At 44.8% G+C, this 19,712-nt stretch overlaps 1 protein-coding gene across 1 annotated transcript in view; it reads right to left on the minus strand.

The window, feature by feature from the left end:
* Nucleotides 1-18,975, minus strand: part of cdh13 (cadherin 13, H-cadherin (heart)) — a 314,444-nt gene extending 295,469 nt beyond the window's left edge. Inside the window, exon 1 of the mRNA XM_068603602.1 lies at nucleotides 18,770-18,975. Coding sequence (XP_068459703.1) covers nucleotides 18,770-18,814 — 45 coding nt within the window. The 5' untranslated portion in view covers nucleotides 18,815-18,975. The remainder of the gene's footprint in view (nucleotides 1-18,769) is intronic.
* Nucleotides 18,976-19,712: the final 737 nt, after the last annotated feature.

The following is a 19,712-nucleotide window of genomic DNA, read 5'->3' on the forward strand; positions in this document are numbered from 1 at the left end:
CACCACAATAGCACACATGTCCACGAGAAACGCCTCTGCTCACCAGCTGACGGAAAAATGAGAAAATGGAACCCACCCACACTTAAACACACACAAATACACACGGCTGTTTATTGTTTGTCAGTCTTCATATCCATCTATATTTACTTTCCCTGTAATACAACAGAGTGAAAATTAAATAATGGAAAACAATGCCGCGCTTTATTTGTTGTTTCGCTCCCTTTTGCTCAAAAGTTATTGAAAACTTGTTCTTGTCACCACTGTTTACCCCTCAGCTTAAGGGAAGATTGCATCCATGCTCTCGTTGCCAAATCCATTTTCTATTTCAGTTTTTTTTTTTCCGGGAGCAATAGAGCAAGAAGTCAGGACGTCCCGGACGTGAAGCAGCAACCAAAAAAAAAGCTGGGTGAGCAATATGCGTGACGACAGCATCTCGATACCAACCTTTCCGAAGTCTTAATTAATAAGTTAAACATTACGAGCCACCTTTAGATTTGACATATCATCCTTCAAGTGCTTCCTTGGCTTAAAAAAAAGAGAAATTGAAATACGGGCGCCACAGGTAAATGTAAAGAAATGGTGCTATAAAAATCAGAGCCAGTGAAAGCATCAAAATAATGAGCTGGACGGATTTCTCACTTGCTTGCTGGAAGCTCTGTCTTCAACACTTCAGCTCCACTGCTGCGTTCAGCCAGCCTGCAGCGCCCTGGCTAATGCCTGTATACAAGCAGATGATCCAACCTGAATCCAAATCGCTCTCCAAATCTCTGCAAACGTGGCTGGTAATATGATAATAAAAAGGGGTGTTTGGAGAACGCGGTGGCTGCTGCTAGAGCACAACTGAGACTGGGATAATGATCGAGGAAGCACTTGAGCCTCAGGAACAGAGCCATATATGTAGACCAAACTCATGTACGAGGGATTTTGACTCCAGCAATTAAAGGTTGGCTATCTGATGGATATCAAGCAGCTGGTGGTCAGCGTTGGTAGATACAATGAGGAGATATGAAATTAGAACATTAACGCAGAGCCACCAACTCTCACGGTTTCGCCACACAACCAATATCTATATAAAAAAAAAAAGTCTGAGGCGCGTTGGTTCCTTTTTAAACTCCCCGACGATAAATGGCGCTAAGGAGCGCATCTCTTAACCCTTTTCGCTGTATAGACATCCTATTTGCCCCAAACAAACACAGTCGCGGGAGAAACTCGCGCGACTGGGGGGCAGCTGGTAGAGAGGCGCAGAGAGACTGAGGTATCGGGGCTCTCAAGTGTCAGGCATTGAACGTGACTGTCACTCATTTCGGCCCTCCCGCCACACAGCTGTTTGGCGGCGCGTAAAAATCTGACAAAATCCCAACAAAATCTCAGGGCAAGGTTTTTTGAAAAGTTGGCAGCTCTGTTAACGTGAAGTCAAAAATCCTCTCGTACTGACCGGGTCCAGTTTAACTCACACCGATTACAATATTTCTTGTCTTTGTGGTGGGATAATGACTTGTGAAGTGCAACTCACAATAACAAATCCCCTGAGAAGTATTACTCCTGAGGAACTTTCCTATTTGGATTCAGTCTTACTGTTTTTAGCCACACAAAAAAAACTCTCATGAATCTTGAAAGCAACTTACCAAGCACCAAACTGCTGACTGACACATTTAGTGACTTAGTGGGGGATTTAGCAGCTGAAGAGCCACATATATTTTCCTCAGGAGTTGATGGAGACTAAAACAGAGCAAATAGGATGGTGAGTATTGGACTTCAGAAACTCCAAATGAATGTTAGTCTGTCTGCTGGATGTATAATTATGCAACTAGCATGTTCACCAGAACAGTCCTTTAAGGAGATGAAATTACTGTAAAATAAGTGTATGACTTTGAGTTGCCGTTTATAATACCTTGTGTACGATTGAACTGCTTGTGAGCGACAGTAAGTTCTCTCTATTAGCCAGCAACACGGTTGCAATAAAAAGTCTGTTCGTATTGAAGTCTATGTGAAGACTTGCTTGATTCCTTACCTCAGTAATGAGGTCTGTTTCTGAACAGCAGAAAGACCTCACGGAGATCTCATAAAGATTGGCTTTTGGCAAAATGCAAAAGAATCGGCGAGTTGCGCATGCGCAGCGCAACCTATTAACGGCGTACGCTAAACATTTAAAATCAGCATTTTCTCTTGCGCCCCACCTGTAATAAATACCGCTCCAGTTTGATAAATACTGAATTATGATGAGTCAGAAACGTTGTTTATGGAGCTCCAGGCTGCAGCCTGTTGATGATGTTCATCTTAACTCGCGTATACAAGAACTGTTTGACTCTAAAAGTGATAGTTGATAGCTTGAAATAGCGATAGCTTAAAGCAGCAAATCCCTTTGTGAAAAGCATGCAACATATTTTTTGCTGCTCTGTCTCTCTCTCTCCGTTGAGGTGCGGAACTGCTCTGCGTGTCATACAGAAAAAAAAGCGACCATGGAGAGACCATGATCGGTTGATAAAAATGTTTAAAATCTTTTCTTTTTTGAAGAAGAAGAAGAAGAAGCTCAATTCTTTTCTCTATTTTAAGAACATGCCTCGGGCACCGTGTTGGCTACCTCTGATGTAGAGGGTACGCTACTGACTACCATCCAACGCTGAGCAACGGAATAGACCCAAAGGCAGGGAGACACGGTGAGCAGAAGGAATATGAACAGGGATTTTAATTAAACAAATATCCAAAACAAAACTGCAGGTGAGTCCAAAGAAATTAGTAACTGAAAAACCAAGAGGCAAAACACTACAAAACAGGTAAATGGACATGAACACAGCAGACAAACTAACACAGAGACAGAGGAACACAGGGGGAGGTCGAGGGGAGTAGACACAAGAGGGTTCAATCAGGGAAGACAATTACCATGGCGGGAAAACTTATAAAGGCAGGAGGCACGTAACTTCAAAATATAACAGGAAACAAACTTTAACAAAAACCAAGATCGTGACAGATGAGTGCGTGTTTGTGTGTAAAGTGGTGTCCAGATATTAGGCAGCGAGAGGAGTTTTTATCAATGCAACCACTATCTTTTTTAATAAGTTATCCCTGTCCAAATGTAGGTTTTTTTTTCGTTCGTATAAAACAACCAGATGAGAGCAGACCATAAATTAGATGAGAGTCAGTCGCAGGTGGAAAGGGGTGAAGCACTAGATGGGAATAGAATATAGGTAGTTGCATAGAGAGCACAATTTGTCATTCTACGCAGCAGCAGACTACGAACGCTCTCACCAAATAAATATTCATGACAAGTGGAAAGGGTCGCTCACTCTCGTCCTACCACCACTGAAAAAAAAAAAAAAAAAAGCCGTGGTAACTCTCCACGTGAGAAATGACTCTGTCAAGACCCATTTCAGAGCCACAACTCAGCGACTCTGTCCACCCACCGTCCGCACATCAGCGCTGCCAGAGCCTCCATCTTCCGTAATTCTTCTATTTCCTTCCTTTCTCTCAACCTGCTTTTGCTTTCTTTCCACTCTCCACGTTCCCTCAGCTTTTTCGGCCATCTTTACCTCCACCCTCCAGCCTCGTTTACTCTCCTTCTCTTTTTCTTCACTCTCCATCTGTCCCTTCCACTCTGCATCTTTAACCACAGCGAGACTGAAGCAGAGTCTGTTGCTCACACTGGTAATTTTGCGTGCAGAATGCAGAGCGGCTCCATGCTATGCAATATGTCTTCTAATGAGGTTATTGATATTTTGCACAGGAGAGCAGGAGCAGCGAGTGTGTTTTTGCAGAACCAATAGAGGTAGATAGAAAGAACGCACAGGGGCAGATCACGATGGCAGGAGCAATGAAGACATACAACGATAATGTGAGATAAATGAGCAGCTGAATGATAGAAAAAGAATGACAGATACCCGGAGGACTGTTCCTTTCCAAGACATAGTTAGGGAACCAGGGATTAAGTCCAACCTGAGATCCGAGAGCCCAAATAAAATAATCTGAGCTGAATCTACGTGAGAAAAGGTTTTTAGATTTGGCAGTGCAAGAGGCCGTTGTGGAAAATGCCAACCATGCCGCTTCCATCCTCCTGTTCGAAGGACGCTCCGGTCAGGCCTGTCGTTACGAAGCAACCAAGAGTCTTTGCGCTGCAACGAGGATGATGAGCGGTAAGCTACACTGACGAAACTAAACAAAGATGATTAGATTTCCAGCACCATGAATCCTTCACAGTCGCTTTACTGCCAGATGTGTCCGCGTCTATGTGGCCGATCTTTTAGCCGGATGTCGGGACGTCCTTGAACGGAAAAAGGTGAAGCATGTAAAATAGTCTGTGAGAGAGATCGTAAAGCTCTGGGTCGACCTGCATTAAAAAGATTTACTTCTCTTCTATATATTTATGGCCTATTTATATTGGCTGCTATTTACGGATGAAAGAAAATATCTGCCAGCTGTGATTGGTTGTTCCTCGTCACATGACGTGCAGTACACACTGCAGCGTTTTACTATTTTCATCTCGGGGCTGAAAATGGGGTCAGATTCCTTCCTTTAACAAATGTAAGCAAAAACAAATAAAAGTACATGCTTTTTTTCATAAAATGGAATCAACGTTTGGTTGGCCTATGAAAAACCATCAACATTTTTTAATAAACAGCAGATTTTTTTTGCGTACTTCCTTTAGTTATTGTAAAAATAAAAAAATAAAAAGATTAAATAAAAAATTCCAAAGCAAGAAGTCACTAACCTGAATCTGAAGCCCTCACTGTTTGGAAAAGTATTTCTAACCTGTCAATCAAACTCTTATTAGAGCGAGTCTGGAGAAAACATCTTTTCCAAAGCAAAACGCCCTCAGATTTTGTGTCACTGCGTGCAAAGTAAAGATCATCCGCTCCGGTAATCTGCCAAACCTGGATGACAACAAATGCTAGAAATCAAGCTTGCGGACCAAGAGTCAGGCTGTCAGAGTGTGTAAAAAAGTGCAAAACCTATTGAAATAGGGTTTGTCCCATCTGCCCCATCATTTCCTGACTGAAGGTGAAGAATTAAGACTCTCATTAACGAATCCTGAAGCAAAAAAACGTGTGTTCAGGTAAGGCTGGATCTTTCAATACATGCATACAAATGTGTGTGTTGGTATGTCAGAGTCAGTATACATTAGGGCTGGTCAGATTAACGCATTTACGCAAGATTAATCTGGCAATCCTTTCCCGGCGTTAACTTTTTGATCATGCGTTTAACTGCATGATGTTGTTTTTTTTGCATTTTTTAAAAAAAAATTTGCATTGGGAGGGGCTTATTGCTTTAAATCTCTCCGTAGTTCAGACGTGAGCGTCTTACGGCTCTCGTGAGGTCAATCCAACATGAAAAATAAATAAGATAAACGTCATGAACGCAATACTGCTGCACTGCTTTTACTTTGAAGGCGATTTATGTCGGTGCGTGCACGCCCTTCCATAGCCTCAACGACAGGCAGCGTTGATGAATTGGGCCTGATGTGAAAGCACGTATTGTTATGTAGCTTCTGTTTTCAACGAGCAGTGGTGCTGCCGCGAGCCGCTTCACCTAAAAAAAACACTTACAGGCTCCCGGCAGGCTCCGTGTCCAGATTGAAAGTTAATCGCGAATGTGCAAAGCTCCTGACCGCGCGGTCTGATCCACTATGGCAGAGCACTTTTAGTCAGGGTCACTTCTGGATCTTTACTGTTCTCTCAAAGAGAAAAACCTTCCTCACATCATAAAATGTTCAGTGCAGTTGTTCAAGACAACACAGACTGGACTTTTCTCACTGAGGAAGAAAAACTGAACTGGAAAATATGAAAAGCACTTATTGCTTTTGTATAAAGTGAATCAATTGCTGTTGTTTAACATACATCTTTAACTTAAGCAACAGACTGAACATGGACAAAAGAAGGAATGATTTGTCCCTTACAGGGACCCTTACTACTTAAGTACCTGTTTAGAAAAAAAGAAACAGATGTATAGACTATATATGTATGTATGTTAACTTGCTGTTGCTCCAGAGTGCTGTTTTACTTACTAACGATGGGTTGAATGCAGATAATAATTTCCCCACTGTGTGATTAATAAAGGGTTATACAATATATATATATATATATATATATATATATATATATATATATATATATATATATATATATATGTTAGGAATATATATATATATATAAAACATTATATTAGGAATATTAGGAATATATATATAAAACAATTTAAACAAAATCTGCATTGCCCGCCTGTAATACCTCCGTGCCCCACTAGAGGGTCACGCCCCACAGTTTGAGAACCATTGAGCTACAGTAACCAGCCAGTAGTCATCGCTCTGAGATCCTTTTAAGTGTGTTAAAAATGAAACGCATTATTATTCTTATTATTCCTAATATTATCAGTTACCGAGTAGCAGCTGCAAGAGCACAACGTCTTTCCAGAAGAGCTTATTATTTAGGGTTTGTGTGTGTATTTTATTCTCTTTCTCAACACTTAACTCACCAGAAACTATCATACAATACAAGCAAAACTTTTCTCTTTGAGATTCAATAGCATAGCTCCGTCAGCCACGGGAATGCTCAAATAATATATTGTGAATAATAGGACTATTCACCTCCATTGCAGACTTTTTTTTCTAAACATTCACAAACCAAGTACTTTCATAAGCTACCGCGCATGTTGAGTATTTGACTCCACTCTGGATGCTCCTTGATAACTCTGAAGATGAAAAGACAATGTATTCTCTCCCTTATAGACTGAAAGTGAAGAGGCTCGTGCACTTAACTCTGTTTTTCAGTGGGTGGAAGCTGTTTCTGCTCAAATTGTAAAGTAACTTGACTCATCCAAGAAGAACAGATAATGACTGTGTGGGAGAGCAGACATTAAAATGACAACGCCGTGATGAGAAAGTACATGATGTAGATTTTGAGTTTTCATCCATCTTTTTAATGTTTTTATGATGATAACAATTGTGAATTTAAAGCATCACCCAGATGCTAGAGATTAATATGTTTCTTTTTTAACTAAAAAAAACAACATTATGAAACCAGAGGAATTATCTTTTACATTCCGCTCATTCTTCTTTTTTCAAATTCTGGCGTCTACATTACCCACAATGCAGCTTGACCACCAACAGGTAAGTCAGACATCTGTGTGTGTAATGCTCGTACAGTAGCTGTCTGTGTAGCACCGAGTTGCAGAGATGAAGAACAGGCTACAAAGGTCTGGTTAGCTCACCTTCTAGCTGCGCACCCCAATATTTTATTATTTTAAAACTTGTAGTCTTAAACAACTGACGCTTAGGTGATGTCACTTTAGGCAATTCATCAGACTTCAAGTACACACATAAGGCTACATACAACCTGTTGTGTAGTAGTACTTCCCATAACCTGTACACAAACTTTAATTTGTAAATTTGGTAGAGTTCCCCTTTATGCTTTTTTAATGTCACTGATTATCAGAAATGTCAGCAGCTAACACTGATCCACACACTGTAACTCTGTGATATGTTTGATACTCATGTTGTAAAAATAAATCAAGAAACAGACGACAACAACAACAATGCTGAAACTGCTTTGCAAGTGTGAATGTTTACTCTCCAGAACTAATACCAAGATGAGCCAGGTCTGTATCATATGAGGTTACAGATCAGACACACACATGTCTCACACACCAGAGCAACCTCCTAGTATGTGTTCACACTTACTTGGTCTTTTTGATTGTGGAAATTTGATTCAAGCAGCGACTGTGGGCAAGTCATCCTTTTGTCTAGTTCTTTTTTGGAGCTTTTGGTTTGTGTCTCCAAGTCCTCCAGATAACTAAGCCAATTCAGCCCAAAACATTCTGGTGATATGAGCAATTATTATTGGTTTGCTGGCCAATCCTCTGCGTTTCAATAGTCATAACTCTGATGACAGCGCCAACTAGTACGTAACTATATTCATGGAGTTTCATATGACACACATTAAAAATACTAAGCAAAAACATAAACCTTAAAATACAAAAATATTATTCAATCCTCTCGCTGCTGCCAACGATTACACGGAGTCTAGTACTTTAACTTTCCCTCCCTTTGTCGCCCCGTAAATGTAGCATAGTCTTTAAACCCATTGTGTGATTTCTATTCAACGCCCATTATTACTTAATAGGATTTACAGTATTTTATCCGCAGTGAATTCCTTTATAAAATGACAATATTGTTATTTGAGCCATGATTTCATGTTAGACTTGACCTTGACGGAAACCCCCAGAGACATTGACATTAAATTAAAGATTTGAAACACAACATTTCAGCTTTACATGCCATTGTAAGCGTGCCTGTCTGATTGTGTTCATCTGTATGCACCATCATTGTAATTGCCCCCCACAGAGCTCTAATAGTGTATCACATATGTTTGTCATATGTATATATACATAACACATGTCACGTATATATACATACATTGAAACAATCATCATTGAGCTTTAAAGGTGGATTATTTTCCTTCGGATGGTTTCAGGCTACCCCTGCTTCCAGTCTCTATGCTAAGCTAAGCTAACCGTCTCCCGGCTGTAGCTCTATATTCCACGTACAGACAAGAGAGTAGTTTTAATCGTCTCGTCTAACTCTCAGCGAGACGTACGATACGCAGTGTCAGTGCATTGCTCCCATCATGTGGTGACATTCATTTCATGAGAATGTTCCTCTGTGTGTTTGTGTTTTACAAAATGAGTAGGTCATGTGAGCATGGTGACATACTGCAGGTGTCTGCACCTGCATCAGGCTGTGAATCTGCTTCACACTGTCAGTGAGCAAGACTAGGCCAAGGGAGGATATCATAAATCACAGGGTGGATCTGTTCATTTCGGTGTCTGTCCTCTGCTGGTCGGAGGACACTGAAGCTGTAAAGAATGTGCACGTTCTTGTCTTCAATACCCAAACATGAAGAAATCTGAAGGAGCCTATTAACGACTACTGACGCTATTTACAATAACTTGAGCTGAATCTGCTGATACATTTTTGTTTTGAAAATCAAACTTAGACATATTTGACCTCTGTATGTGTAAAAAAAAAAAGGGTAAAAATTGAATGAATAATATGTGCACTAATGATGATATTAAAAACATAATTGCACAAAGACCCATTATGTAAATGTTTTCAGGGTTATGAGTTTGGGCTCTTATCGAATGGTGGGCATCTAATAGCAGCAGTCGCCAGGCATTTCATTTGTGTTTAATTAAATCACGAAAAAACTCCAAATCTTGGTCACACATTCCGGGTCCGATGTGTACACACACTCCCACCACAACTGAAAAGCACACTCTCCTTTCTCCTCTGGCTCCATTATAAATAATTATCTCCCATCGATCTTCCAGCCCCTCTGTGGAGCTCTAACAGGAGCTTGTGCCGTCTCAGCCTCCAGCTGTCTGTCAACAGTGTGTGAGTGACCTGCACATCCCAGGTCTGTGCACTACACGTTTGACTTGTGACAGCCTGCTGGAGCTCCTGTAATTCCTGTGGTTCGTCGCAGCGCAGCAGCAGAGCATGTCTCCTCGTGGGACTCTAGGAAAAGGCAGAAAAGCCCTCTTTGAGCAGGTCAACCACACGGGGCCCTGTAATGGTGAATGCACTGATAACTGGCCACCCGGTGTGACTCTACTGCTGCGTGAAAAACCAAGCCGTCAGTACGGGGGCCAGCGCACCGGAAAATTGTGTCCAGTAAAGCGTGCAAGGAGGGGAGAGGATGTGACAGTGAAGACATGCAATCCTAATGAAAATCAAATCCAGTCAGTTGGCTCCTCAGAGAATCTGAACGGCATGAGGCCTATAGCGCAGCTGCAGCACCCCTATAGCTGATAAGAGAGGTGAAGTTCAGAAATCCCTGTTGTTGCGTGAAAAACCTATTGTGATTGTAATTGGAAAACAGCCTGGCTTCTAATGACGACCATCCTTTGTATTACTCACAGCGTGCGTTTCAGGGGGCGGATGCGGCATCTCTGTGGAAATCATGGCGCTCACCTTGCGAGGCCTCAGCCAAAGCCACAGACTCAACTTCACCGTCATTACAGCTGCCTCAGCCTTCCCGTGAGTTTCGCAGCGCAACCAAACTTCACCAAAAGCCCTGAAGTGTGCTCGCAAATGGCCATCCAAGCACTTATCCAAATGGATTGCAAGCTCTGTGCCCTAAACTCCACGTTGTAATAACTTCAGGTCTGTAGGACAAACTCCTGCATGGATCACCAATCCAGGAACTCAACGAGGCGGGGCCACCTTCTTTTGGAACCGTCATTTGAGATTAAAGTAGGCACCAATGAGTATGGATACCAATACAACATAACTGGAAGCTAATGGGCAGCGTATGCTGGTGGGGAGAGGACGGGCACTGTCAGCACGCTGCTGTCAGTGTGGGTGGGATTATTGAAACAAACCCAAGACAGAGTGATCAAAAGCATCTCTGACTGATCTCCAAACCCTGTCACATATGTCTTTCAAGCAACAACAATGATTCATTTTCCCGAGAAATAGCCTTTGGCCTCTTAATGACTAACGCTCCTCTCAAGTAGGCCTTTTGTCTTCAGCATCCAAGCAACGGGAAGAAGCAGCTTTCCAGACGAGAATCCTTTCATTTTGAATAAAGAAAGCTCTTTCCTGTGTGTACGCATGAGACTGCAATGCATCGAGAGCGTCAAATGCTGCAGCTCTGCAACGCTCCTTAATACTCCTTAAAAGTAACATCAGAGTCAGCATTATCGGGACACCACTTTAACAAATATAAAACAGCTTCACAATACAGTAAAACCGGTATATAGAACTGTCATGGACGAGGTCATTACCCATCCAAAGGCATCCCCTTTTGATTTGGCTTTTTTTTCTCCCCTGCTTAATTCTCTTTGCCCCATCATTTAATTCATTTGCTAGCTCAAAGCCATGGACCTGCCCGCGCTAATATGAGATAAAACCCTGAATGGAGGACGACATTAATTGTGACTAAAGGAATTTAACTGAAGTGGCAGCCCTCTCTGTCAGTGGCAGGCAAAAGTTGGCTCTCTGTTTCGTTCCCCCACATGCTGACATCAAAAGCAATAAGTGGGAAGAGCTATTCTAATTGCCTTGAAGCGACCTGCCTGCGTAGGCACCAATATGGTGCTTTGTGAGCTGGCTTCAAATGAGTCCTCCAATCCCTGTCTGTTTCTTGACAGTCAAGATCAGGGGTTTAAATGGCCACTCTACCTCTACAAAGCACCTTTGGAGAAAAAAAAAAAAACTTTTACCAGGCACCATGCGGGCATAAATGCACACGTGAACACACTCACACAAACAGGCGCACACACCTACACGTACACGCACATGCTGCTCAAACACTAAGTGGATCTGAGTGGCAATTATCACAGACAACCCTTTAAACAATATCTGGCATTTTGTCGCCATCTAGGCTGCAGGGGCGGTACTGCGCACATCAGGCCAAACAACAAGTTTGATTTTTTTTTCTTCCTTCTTTCTCACAGCTCAAAAAAGTCTGCCGCCCGATGTCTCCTAAAACACTGAAGCAGGGATAACGCGGGATGGAAGCTAACAGACGGGGAGAGAAAGGGCAAAAATTAGATGAAAAGATTAGATTGTGTGAACTGCCTACAGACTGGAAAGATGAAGAAAAAGACTAGAGACACATTCAGGAGAGGACCGGGAGAGCTGCAGAGAGGGAAGTGAGCTGATGAAAAGAAAAATGAGTAGTGAAACGAGGTGGAGCAGCGTAGAGGTGGGGGAAGCGTGAAGGGAGTAAGCTGGAGTGATTTCTTGTAAAAGTTAAGAAGACCTTCTCAGCCATCACTTCCATTTAACAGCAGAGGCGGATTTGATTACTTCAAAGAAACTTGCTGAACACGGAGTGAAGCGGAAAAACCCCAGAGTCATGTTGGGAGAGAATGAAAAAGTTAGGCTGAGGCCTTCAAACAGACACATCACGTGCTCCGCGAGCAAAGTAGCACATCATAGAATCGGTTTCCCCCGGAGCTTGACAACCAATGTTAAAGTCAAGGTGATGATATGATTAGCCAGATCTAAGATTGTATGTTGCATTCTTAGCTACCTTGATGTCTGCAACAAAGGTGCAGCCTTGTTTGTCATCTCCATTAACACAGCATTTGAGTGTTTTTTATATAACACTAGCCTCAAGACCAGTTCAGAATCAACGAAAAAAATGGCACTTTTAACACCGAGTTATTATGATAAAGACTCTAACACACATTTATCACAGCGAATTAGGTGAGAAACGAGAAGCTTTATAAAGTGCTTCGGTCAGCAGAAGCTGCGCGTGTGTGTGTGTGTGTGTGTGTGTGTGTGTGTGTGTGTGTGTGCGTGTGTGCCCAAAACAGCATCCATGATTAATCAGCATGACGCAGGGCTGCCACCAAGGAATCTTCTCATCTTTTACCTATCTTTGCAAACTACACCTGTCTGTTCCGGCGCATGGCATCTAAACCCAAGTACAGAAACACATACACGATAATGTAATGTACATGCAACACCTTTCTATCACAGTCTCAGCGATCCCTGAATAGAATAAGCCTCATTAAGCTCGGACACTGCTTAAAATGCTGGGTTGCATGTGACTGCAGCTGCTGCACAGATTTGGCATATTGTATAACCAATGGGTTTGTCGTTAAGACTTCTTAATCATAAAGTTTGACTAGCAAAGTAGATCTTGTGCATTTTTCCAACTTATTTTCCCGTATCAAAGCTATTTAGCGTGTCGAGTTCAGGCAAAACTCCATATTAGTATGCCAGATGTAGGCTAATCCATAGAGGATAGTGCAAGGTAAGCATACACCAGGCCATGCATCACACTGAGTGTTCAGATGTACACTCAGAAGTTTCTAGACCTCATTAAACTCTAAAATTGCCACCATGAAAAAAAAGATATGTGTTGAGGATCTCAGAGGAGGCAAGAAAAAAAAAACACAAGTGCTTTTTTAGGTGTTCATCTAAATTTGTGTGTAAAGTATAATTGGGGCTAGGTCATGTTGAAAGCTGGTGGTGTTGTTTCCCCCTGGGGTACGTAATACAGCACAGTGGATAGCATTTCCCTTCCCAATGATACATTTATTTTGATAAGTGGAGTGAATATGAGGGAAGAGCGAACCGCAAGCGTGTGTTTTTTTTTGTTTCTTTCTTCTGAATAAAAACAAAACTTGCAGACAGGAACACACCCAGGCTTTGATTCATATTGATTTCAGTATACTTCTCACCTATCAATTTAGCTGGCGTGTGGGCCAGGGACACACTGCTCCTGGAGCCAGACCCATCAATCTGCAGAAACCCTCCACCTCCCAATACAACCGTGAAACATAGATCCGCCGGCAGAAAGCTCCATCACCCTCTTTTGACCCCGTGGCTGCAATTAACAATGCAGTCAGTAACAGAAAGAGCTGGCAGATTCAGTGACCCATGCTAAGTGGCTCTTTTTCCTGACCCAATGCAACCCAGCTATTACCGTAACCAAATCAAAGTGCATCACAAAATCACACAATGGAGCGTCGCACACGGAAAGGGCTAATGCGACTCACAATAACACCGCCTGCTACTATCATCAGCAGAAACGGCTCTCGAGGAAGAAATGGGACCCGGCAGTACCAGCCCCCTTTCACATGAAGACCCCCACCCTCCTTCGCGTGTCGCTGGCGGGCAATGGAGAGGAGTCATCGAAACTGGTGCCTCTCGCCAAACATAGGCTCGAGCTTTCTGCGTGCGTGTGTGCGTGTGTGTGTGCGTGTGTGTGTGTTTGACAGAAAGAGAGAGAGGGGAGGACATGGATGTTTGCGAGTGTGGCAACGAGACAGACAAACAGAGTGGGTGAATAGCTCATGAATATCTGTAATGCGTTGCAGAGAGTGTTTGTCAAGAGTGGATGATGAAAGGGGGGTGGCAGAGGGAGAGAGAGAGAGAGACAGAGAAAGTAAAAGACAAGGGGTAACACAGAGCTGCCGCTATCTCTACCTTGGTATCTATGTGGCTATTTGTCAGACTGACTATTTTATCTGTGCGCTTTTTCATCTGCTTGTCCAACAAACTGAGCGCAGAGCGTTGATCAACTGGAGGGACAGCGTCGCATTGTTCGGTCGCACCCTTCACACATGGTCACTGAGGCCTTTTGTGCGTGTGCGGGTGTGCGTGTGTTTGTCTGTCTCTTCTCTGCTTTCTCCACGCAGTAGATCTCATCAGCACTCACAAATAAGCCATTAATCCACTCAGGACGCAGGTTTTGTTTTTTTCTGTTTCACTTGGCACATTTAACGATAACACCACGCAATGTCTATTGGCGTTTTGCATAATTAGGCCACTTATATCAAATACAGGCGGATTCTAATGGAGCGCTAAGGGGACATATTTACTTTAATTACTACTCTCACTATCTCCATCCCTCATCAGGCCCCGCTTCATCCACTCCCTTACTTGGGAGAGTGGGCTGGCGATGTCAGGGGAGAGAAGATTGAAGAAGATCTTGTTTCCCTCAAAGGTCACACCCTCCCACGGCAGAGTTAAGATAGCGTTTGACCTTCCAGCCCACCGCAGCGCCGCTGCACCAGTCGCAGGGGAACCCACGGATGAATAGAAAAACTGTGTTCTGGGCTCTCCCATTAAAAGAAAATATGTGCATGTGCACAGGGGGAAGCTTTACGGGAAGCTTTCAGAGTTTGATGTTTTCTATCGATACTAGCTGACTTAAATGAATAAATGAACAAACCTCCAAAGTGCACTGAAGCACCACAGACTGTGGTCCTGTCTTCCCACAGAAAACAACACATAAGCAGAATGTGAAGGAGGCTGAAAACCTCAAAGCCCCACACTAAAATGCCCATTTGCCAGCCGACGGTAGCACATTGGGTTGTTTTCACTTGAGAGTGTGTGTGTGTGTGTCAGTGTTGACTGTCCAAACTGCAAATCCCCTCGCCCATTTTTCAAAACTCTCCACACATCCGCTGGATGAAGTGACCACGAGTCAGAACTCCTCCTGCCTTAATGACTGGCCTTCCTCATCCCCCTCATCACTGTGGCTCGCCGTACCGCTGCTCCCAAACGAAACTCCCTTTGTAAAGCAGCTCCTTCAATGAAATAGAAAAAACAGCACTCCGGGCAGAAGGGTTGCAGGTCTGGAAGGACGAGTCTGCACGCACAAACCTCTTTGGGAGACACAAGAGGTCAGCCGAAGGTCAGCTTTGACAGGATGATTTATTGTGAGCATTGATGGATGCCACACAGCTCCATCGGTACAGTGGAGAGGTAGCCATGGGAAGCGTATCGCGGCTGCATCTACACTGAGCACCATTCATCCTCCTCAGCAGAAGGTGATAAGCTCTGTAGGACTGAACAATAAACCTACACGTTATGAGAAATGACGCAACCCTGGAAATGGAGAAAAACACAGATTGGTGGCGACCGCATGTACCTTGATGCAATATAAGTGTGCTTTCATTCCTCACAATCACACCTGTTGCCGCTCTCCTGAACAATGGTCCAGTTCGCTCTCTTTTTGGTAATTCCAGATCAATGAACTGCTAGAGTGCGTGTGGGCGAGGTGGAGTGGGGTGTCAGAGAGGGTAAAATAATAAAGTGCGGCTCTCTGTGTCAGGCGTGCCGCCGGGGGGCGTGTACGTCTTCGTGCATGTGTCACCCCGAAGGTCAGGCTGCTTTAGGAGTACCAGAGCGCGGACCCTCTTCAGTGGCACATTTGAAACCCTTTTCCGAGAGACCTCTCTCTCTCTCTCTCTCTCTCTCTCTCTCTCCCTCCCTCTCTACCTCTCTCTCTCTCTCTCTCTCTCTCTCTCTCTCTCTCTCCCTGTGCCTGCAGCGACTTAAACAGGAACTTTAACAGTCCATTGGTCACCGCACCCATAAACGTCCATGACAGCAAATCTTCCTTGCAGACACGCCCAGGTGCCAGCCCAGAATTTAAACTGTGAGTATAGCTGTCCACCACCGTCGGCTGGTGAAAGACAGACAGACAGAGAGAGAGAGAGAGAGAGAGAGAGAGAGAGACAAGAGTAAAATGACGATAAGCATTTTGAGGGAATAAACGGGGGCATTAAAGCTCGGTAAATCACATTAATTGAAGTAAAAGACTGGTTTGAAAAAGGGTGGGAGGACGTGAAGATGAATGAAAGGTGCAGGGGGACGAGTGGGGGGAGAAAAACAAACGTACAAGACAGACAAAGAGGAGGAGGAATCGATGTGGCGAAAGTAGGGGAAAAAAAAAAGAATGGGAGAAAAGTCCTTGCACCTGCAGCTCCCAGCTGTGCTGTGCTTATTCTGAATCATTGCTCCACCCGGAGAGACTGCTTAGCGTTTCATTTGGAAAAACAGGGATTTATTGCCAAAGAGGGTGCTGGCGCGTGCGCCCATTTGTGGGCGCGCGGGTCTGAGGTAGTAGTGTCGAGTGGTGGGAGGAAGGAGTGTATCAGAGAGGAACTTGGCTCCCTACCTGAGCATCTATGAATAAGAGTAACCTTGTTCCATCCCACGCACTGTAATATGGTGAGATTGGACGTTCCAGTGATTTGGAGAGAGGGTTGGGGGGCACTCGTGATTTGCACATTGAGTCAGATGGAATATGTGTGACTTCAAATGATGCATACAAGCCAGGATAGATGATCTGTGGAATGGCTGAAGGAGGTAAACACCAATTAAAGGGCTTTATTGGCTTTATGGATTCCTTTACACGTGGGGATGTATTCCAAATATGTATCGCTTACTGCTTCCGGTGGGAGCTGGGTCAACCTGCAAATCAGGCCGCGAGAGCGGGAGAGCAAAGGCCCGCCCGTGTCAGACAACTCACCTGCTACAGATGTGTGTCTTTGAGTGACGCGTGGAAATACATGTGACCAAATGTATCAGTATATATTCTCTTAGTTTTGAAGGAAGTCTCTAGCATTAGTGAATGAATCTTTGGAAAGCCTCCGGATGGGAGGCGCAGAGTGCATTTGTGTTCAAGAGGGGGCAAGTCCAGATCAATAAAATCCAGAGTTGAATAATGTCTTTGTAGGCACTATTAGCCTGAATCATGACCGCCTCAGATCAGAGGATCGAACAACAAGGCGGAAATGAGCCAACGGCTTATCCAATTAAAAATGAATAATACGCAGCAGAAAAACGTGCAGTAAGCCTACACAGGTCAATCGAGGAATACCAAATGAGCTGTGTTTGTCTGGGGCCGCTCAAAACATCCTGCAGGAGAACGAGAGACAGAGAGAGAGAGAGAGAGAGAGAGAAAGAGAGAGAGAGAGAGAGAGAGAGAGAGAGAGAGAGAGAGAGAGAGAAAAGCAACACAACAACACCATTTCCCAAATGAGCTGTTTGCCTGCCACGCTCCGGGGCTCTCCCATTGTTGCTGTGTTCAGGAAATACTCTCAGCCTAGTTATTTTAAAATTAGCTGCCACTTAAACGTTCACACAGCGCCATGAGACGGTGCCACTGTCATTAGAGTAAGTAGGATGCGGGAGGACGACTCAAATGGTCCTTTTCACTGAAGGAAGTTATCTGTGTGTCTTCTTTTTTATCTTCATGAGGAGATCAGAGGTCAAGAGAACTGGAGAAGAAGAGCAATCAGTGCAGCTGGGGTCACCTTTGCTCAAGGGCACCTCGGCAGCAGGGCGGAGAGAGGTGCGCACAAAGTGTAAAGAGAGGCATCACATTGAGAAAGCCTTGCTGCTCCAGAGGAGTTGTGCAAAGACTTGACTGGCAGACACATCTGTTCTCTCTCTCTCTCTCTCTCTCTCTCTCTCTCTCTCTCTCTCTCTCTCTCTCTCTCTCTCTCTCTTTCTCTCTTCATATCAAAGTCAGATCAAACGGGCGACTGCCTCCATCACAGTGGGAATTAAGGCTTTATTAAATATCCCGAGAGAATCCACGTCTACGGAGAGCGATAGAGAGAAATACCCAGAGAGACGCCACAAATAGCTGAACACAGCGGAGCGGCCAAGTTAGTTCTCTGACACCCCCCCCCCCCCCCCCCTCCCTCTCGCTCTCTCTCTCTCTCTCTCTCTCTCTCTCTCTCGCTCTCTCTCTCTCTCTCTCTCTCTCTCTCTCTCTCTCTCTCTCTCTCGTCCTCTCTCGTCCTCTCTTCTCCTCCATCCGCCTGTTTGCTTCCCACACAGAGGGAGAGAGAGACAGAGAGAGAGAGAGAGAGAGAGAGAGAGAGAGAGAGAGAGAGAGAGAGAGACGCGCGCGCACACACACACACACACACACACACACACACACGATGCCAAAGAAACGCTCAAGTTGGTGGCTGAGCGGAATATAGATGCGATTGGAGACAAGAGCCGGAGCCGTGATTTTCACACGTGCACGTAGCATACACACCCCTGCGCTCTCTTTCTCTCTTCCGGCACCCCTTTTCCTTCTTTCTCTCTTCTCCACACAAAATATAAAATGCATTCCTTTAGTGAGCATCCACTGCAGATCGCCAGGACCCCCCCACCCCACCAAACTCGGTGCCACGAATGCCAGCCGTGCGCACAGAGGCACTAAAGTGTGTGTGTGTGTGTGTGTGTGTGTGTGTGTGTGTGAGGGGGGGGGGGGTTAAACTTGTCCTGGCGCGACGCGGACGGAGCTGCAGCGCAGGTGACTGCGTGGCTGGCGTCGTGTGCAGAGTCGGGACAAACTTGACCAGCCAGCTCGTGGAAACACCAGAGTGGCACGAGCGAGACCCCCGACTCCGCGATACCCCCCCCCCCCCTCCTCCTCCTCCTCCCTCCAAAAAAAAAATAAAAAAATCGAAACACACACTTTGGCGCGCGCTCACACGCGCACACACAATCTCTCCCGCGTCTTACCTGGGGGACGAGGAAAGCCAGGAGGATGCGGACTCCAATCTCCATGGTCGGTTGAATTTTCTCGCAGTGTGACACAGATTCAAGACAGGGTGATGATGTAGGCTGGGTCAGCTCTGCTCATTATTCCACTGTCCAAGCGCCGGGGAGAGAGGAAGCCGAGAGCCGAGAGCCGCCAGCTGCCAACTTCCTCTAAATACAACTGCAGTCGGATCAGCAAAGCAGTGGATAGTGAAGCCGAGACCACAACCAATAGATGTATGAGGAGGACAGAGGGGTGGAGGGAGGGGGAGGCAAAGCGGAGGGAGAGGGGAGTGGTGTGGAGTGAAGATGGGGGGGGGGGGGGGCGTCTCCATCTAAGCAGAGGGTCACTTAGCATCATCATTTCCTTTTTTATTTTTTGTGGCCGTATTTCGACCCCCCCCCCTCCCCCAGTTGTTTGTGTTGTTTTGTTTGTGGGAGTTGTGAATGGTCGGCAGGTGCAGCAGCAGGTCTGAAGGAGACCTCGCGGGTTTGCCAACTCATCGGACAGCTTTCCAGCCCTCACTCCAGCGTGTATTACCCGTCGCCCCCCTTTTAGAGGTGATGTACGGCTCCTCTCGTCTTCCATTCAATGCAAAGAGGAAAGCCTCTGTTCAGTGCATCCTGCGTGTGTGAGCGCGCGCATCAGCGGCGGTGCCTGCGGGGCAGCCGGAGAGAAATAAACTTCAGTAATGACACACGTTAGGGTTGTGCACTGTGCACGTTGCGATGGAATTGCTACAGAAGCTCACACAATGGCTCCAAAGCAACGTCGCTCTTTATAGTGTTGCGAAGAACATATAGGTTTCAATCATTAGAATGATTTCGGAATTGAATATCCTCACCATGCCAATGATTTGTTCTATTGTACATCTTTATTAACACTGCGTCCCTCCTTCCAGCTCCAGTTATTGTCGGGGGAATG

The sequence above is a fragment of the Clinocottus analis genome, unplaced genomic scaffold (assembly GCF_023055335.1).
Source record: "Clinocottus analis isolate CAN_PGR_092001 unplaced genomic scaffold, fCliAna1.0.p SCAF_6, whole genome shotgun sequence".
Lineage (NCBI taxonomy): Eukaryota > Metazoa > Chordata > Actinopteri > Perciformes > Cottidae > Clinocottus > Clinocottus analis.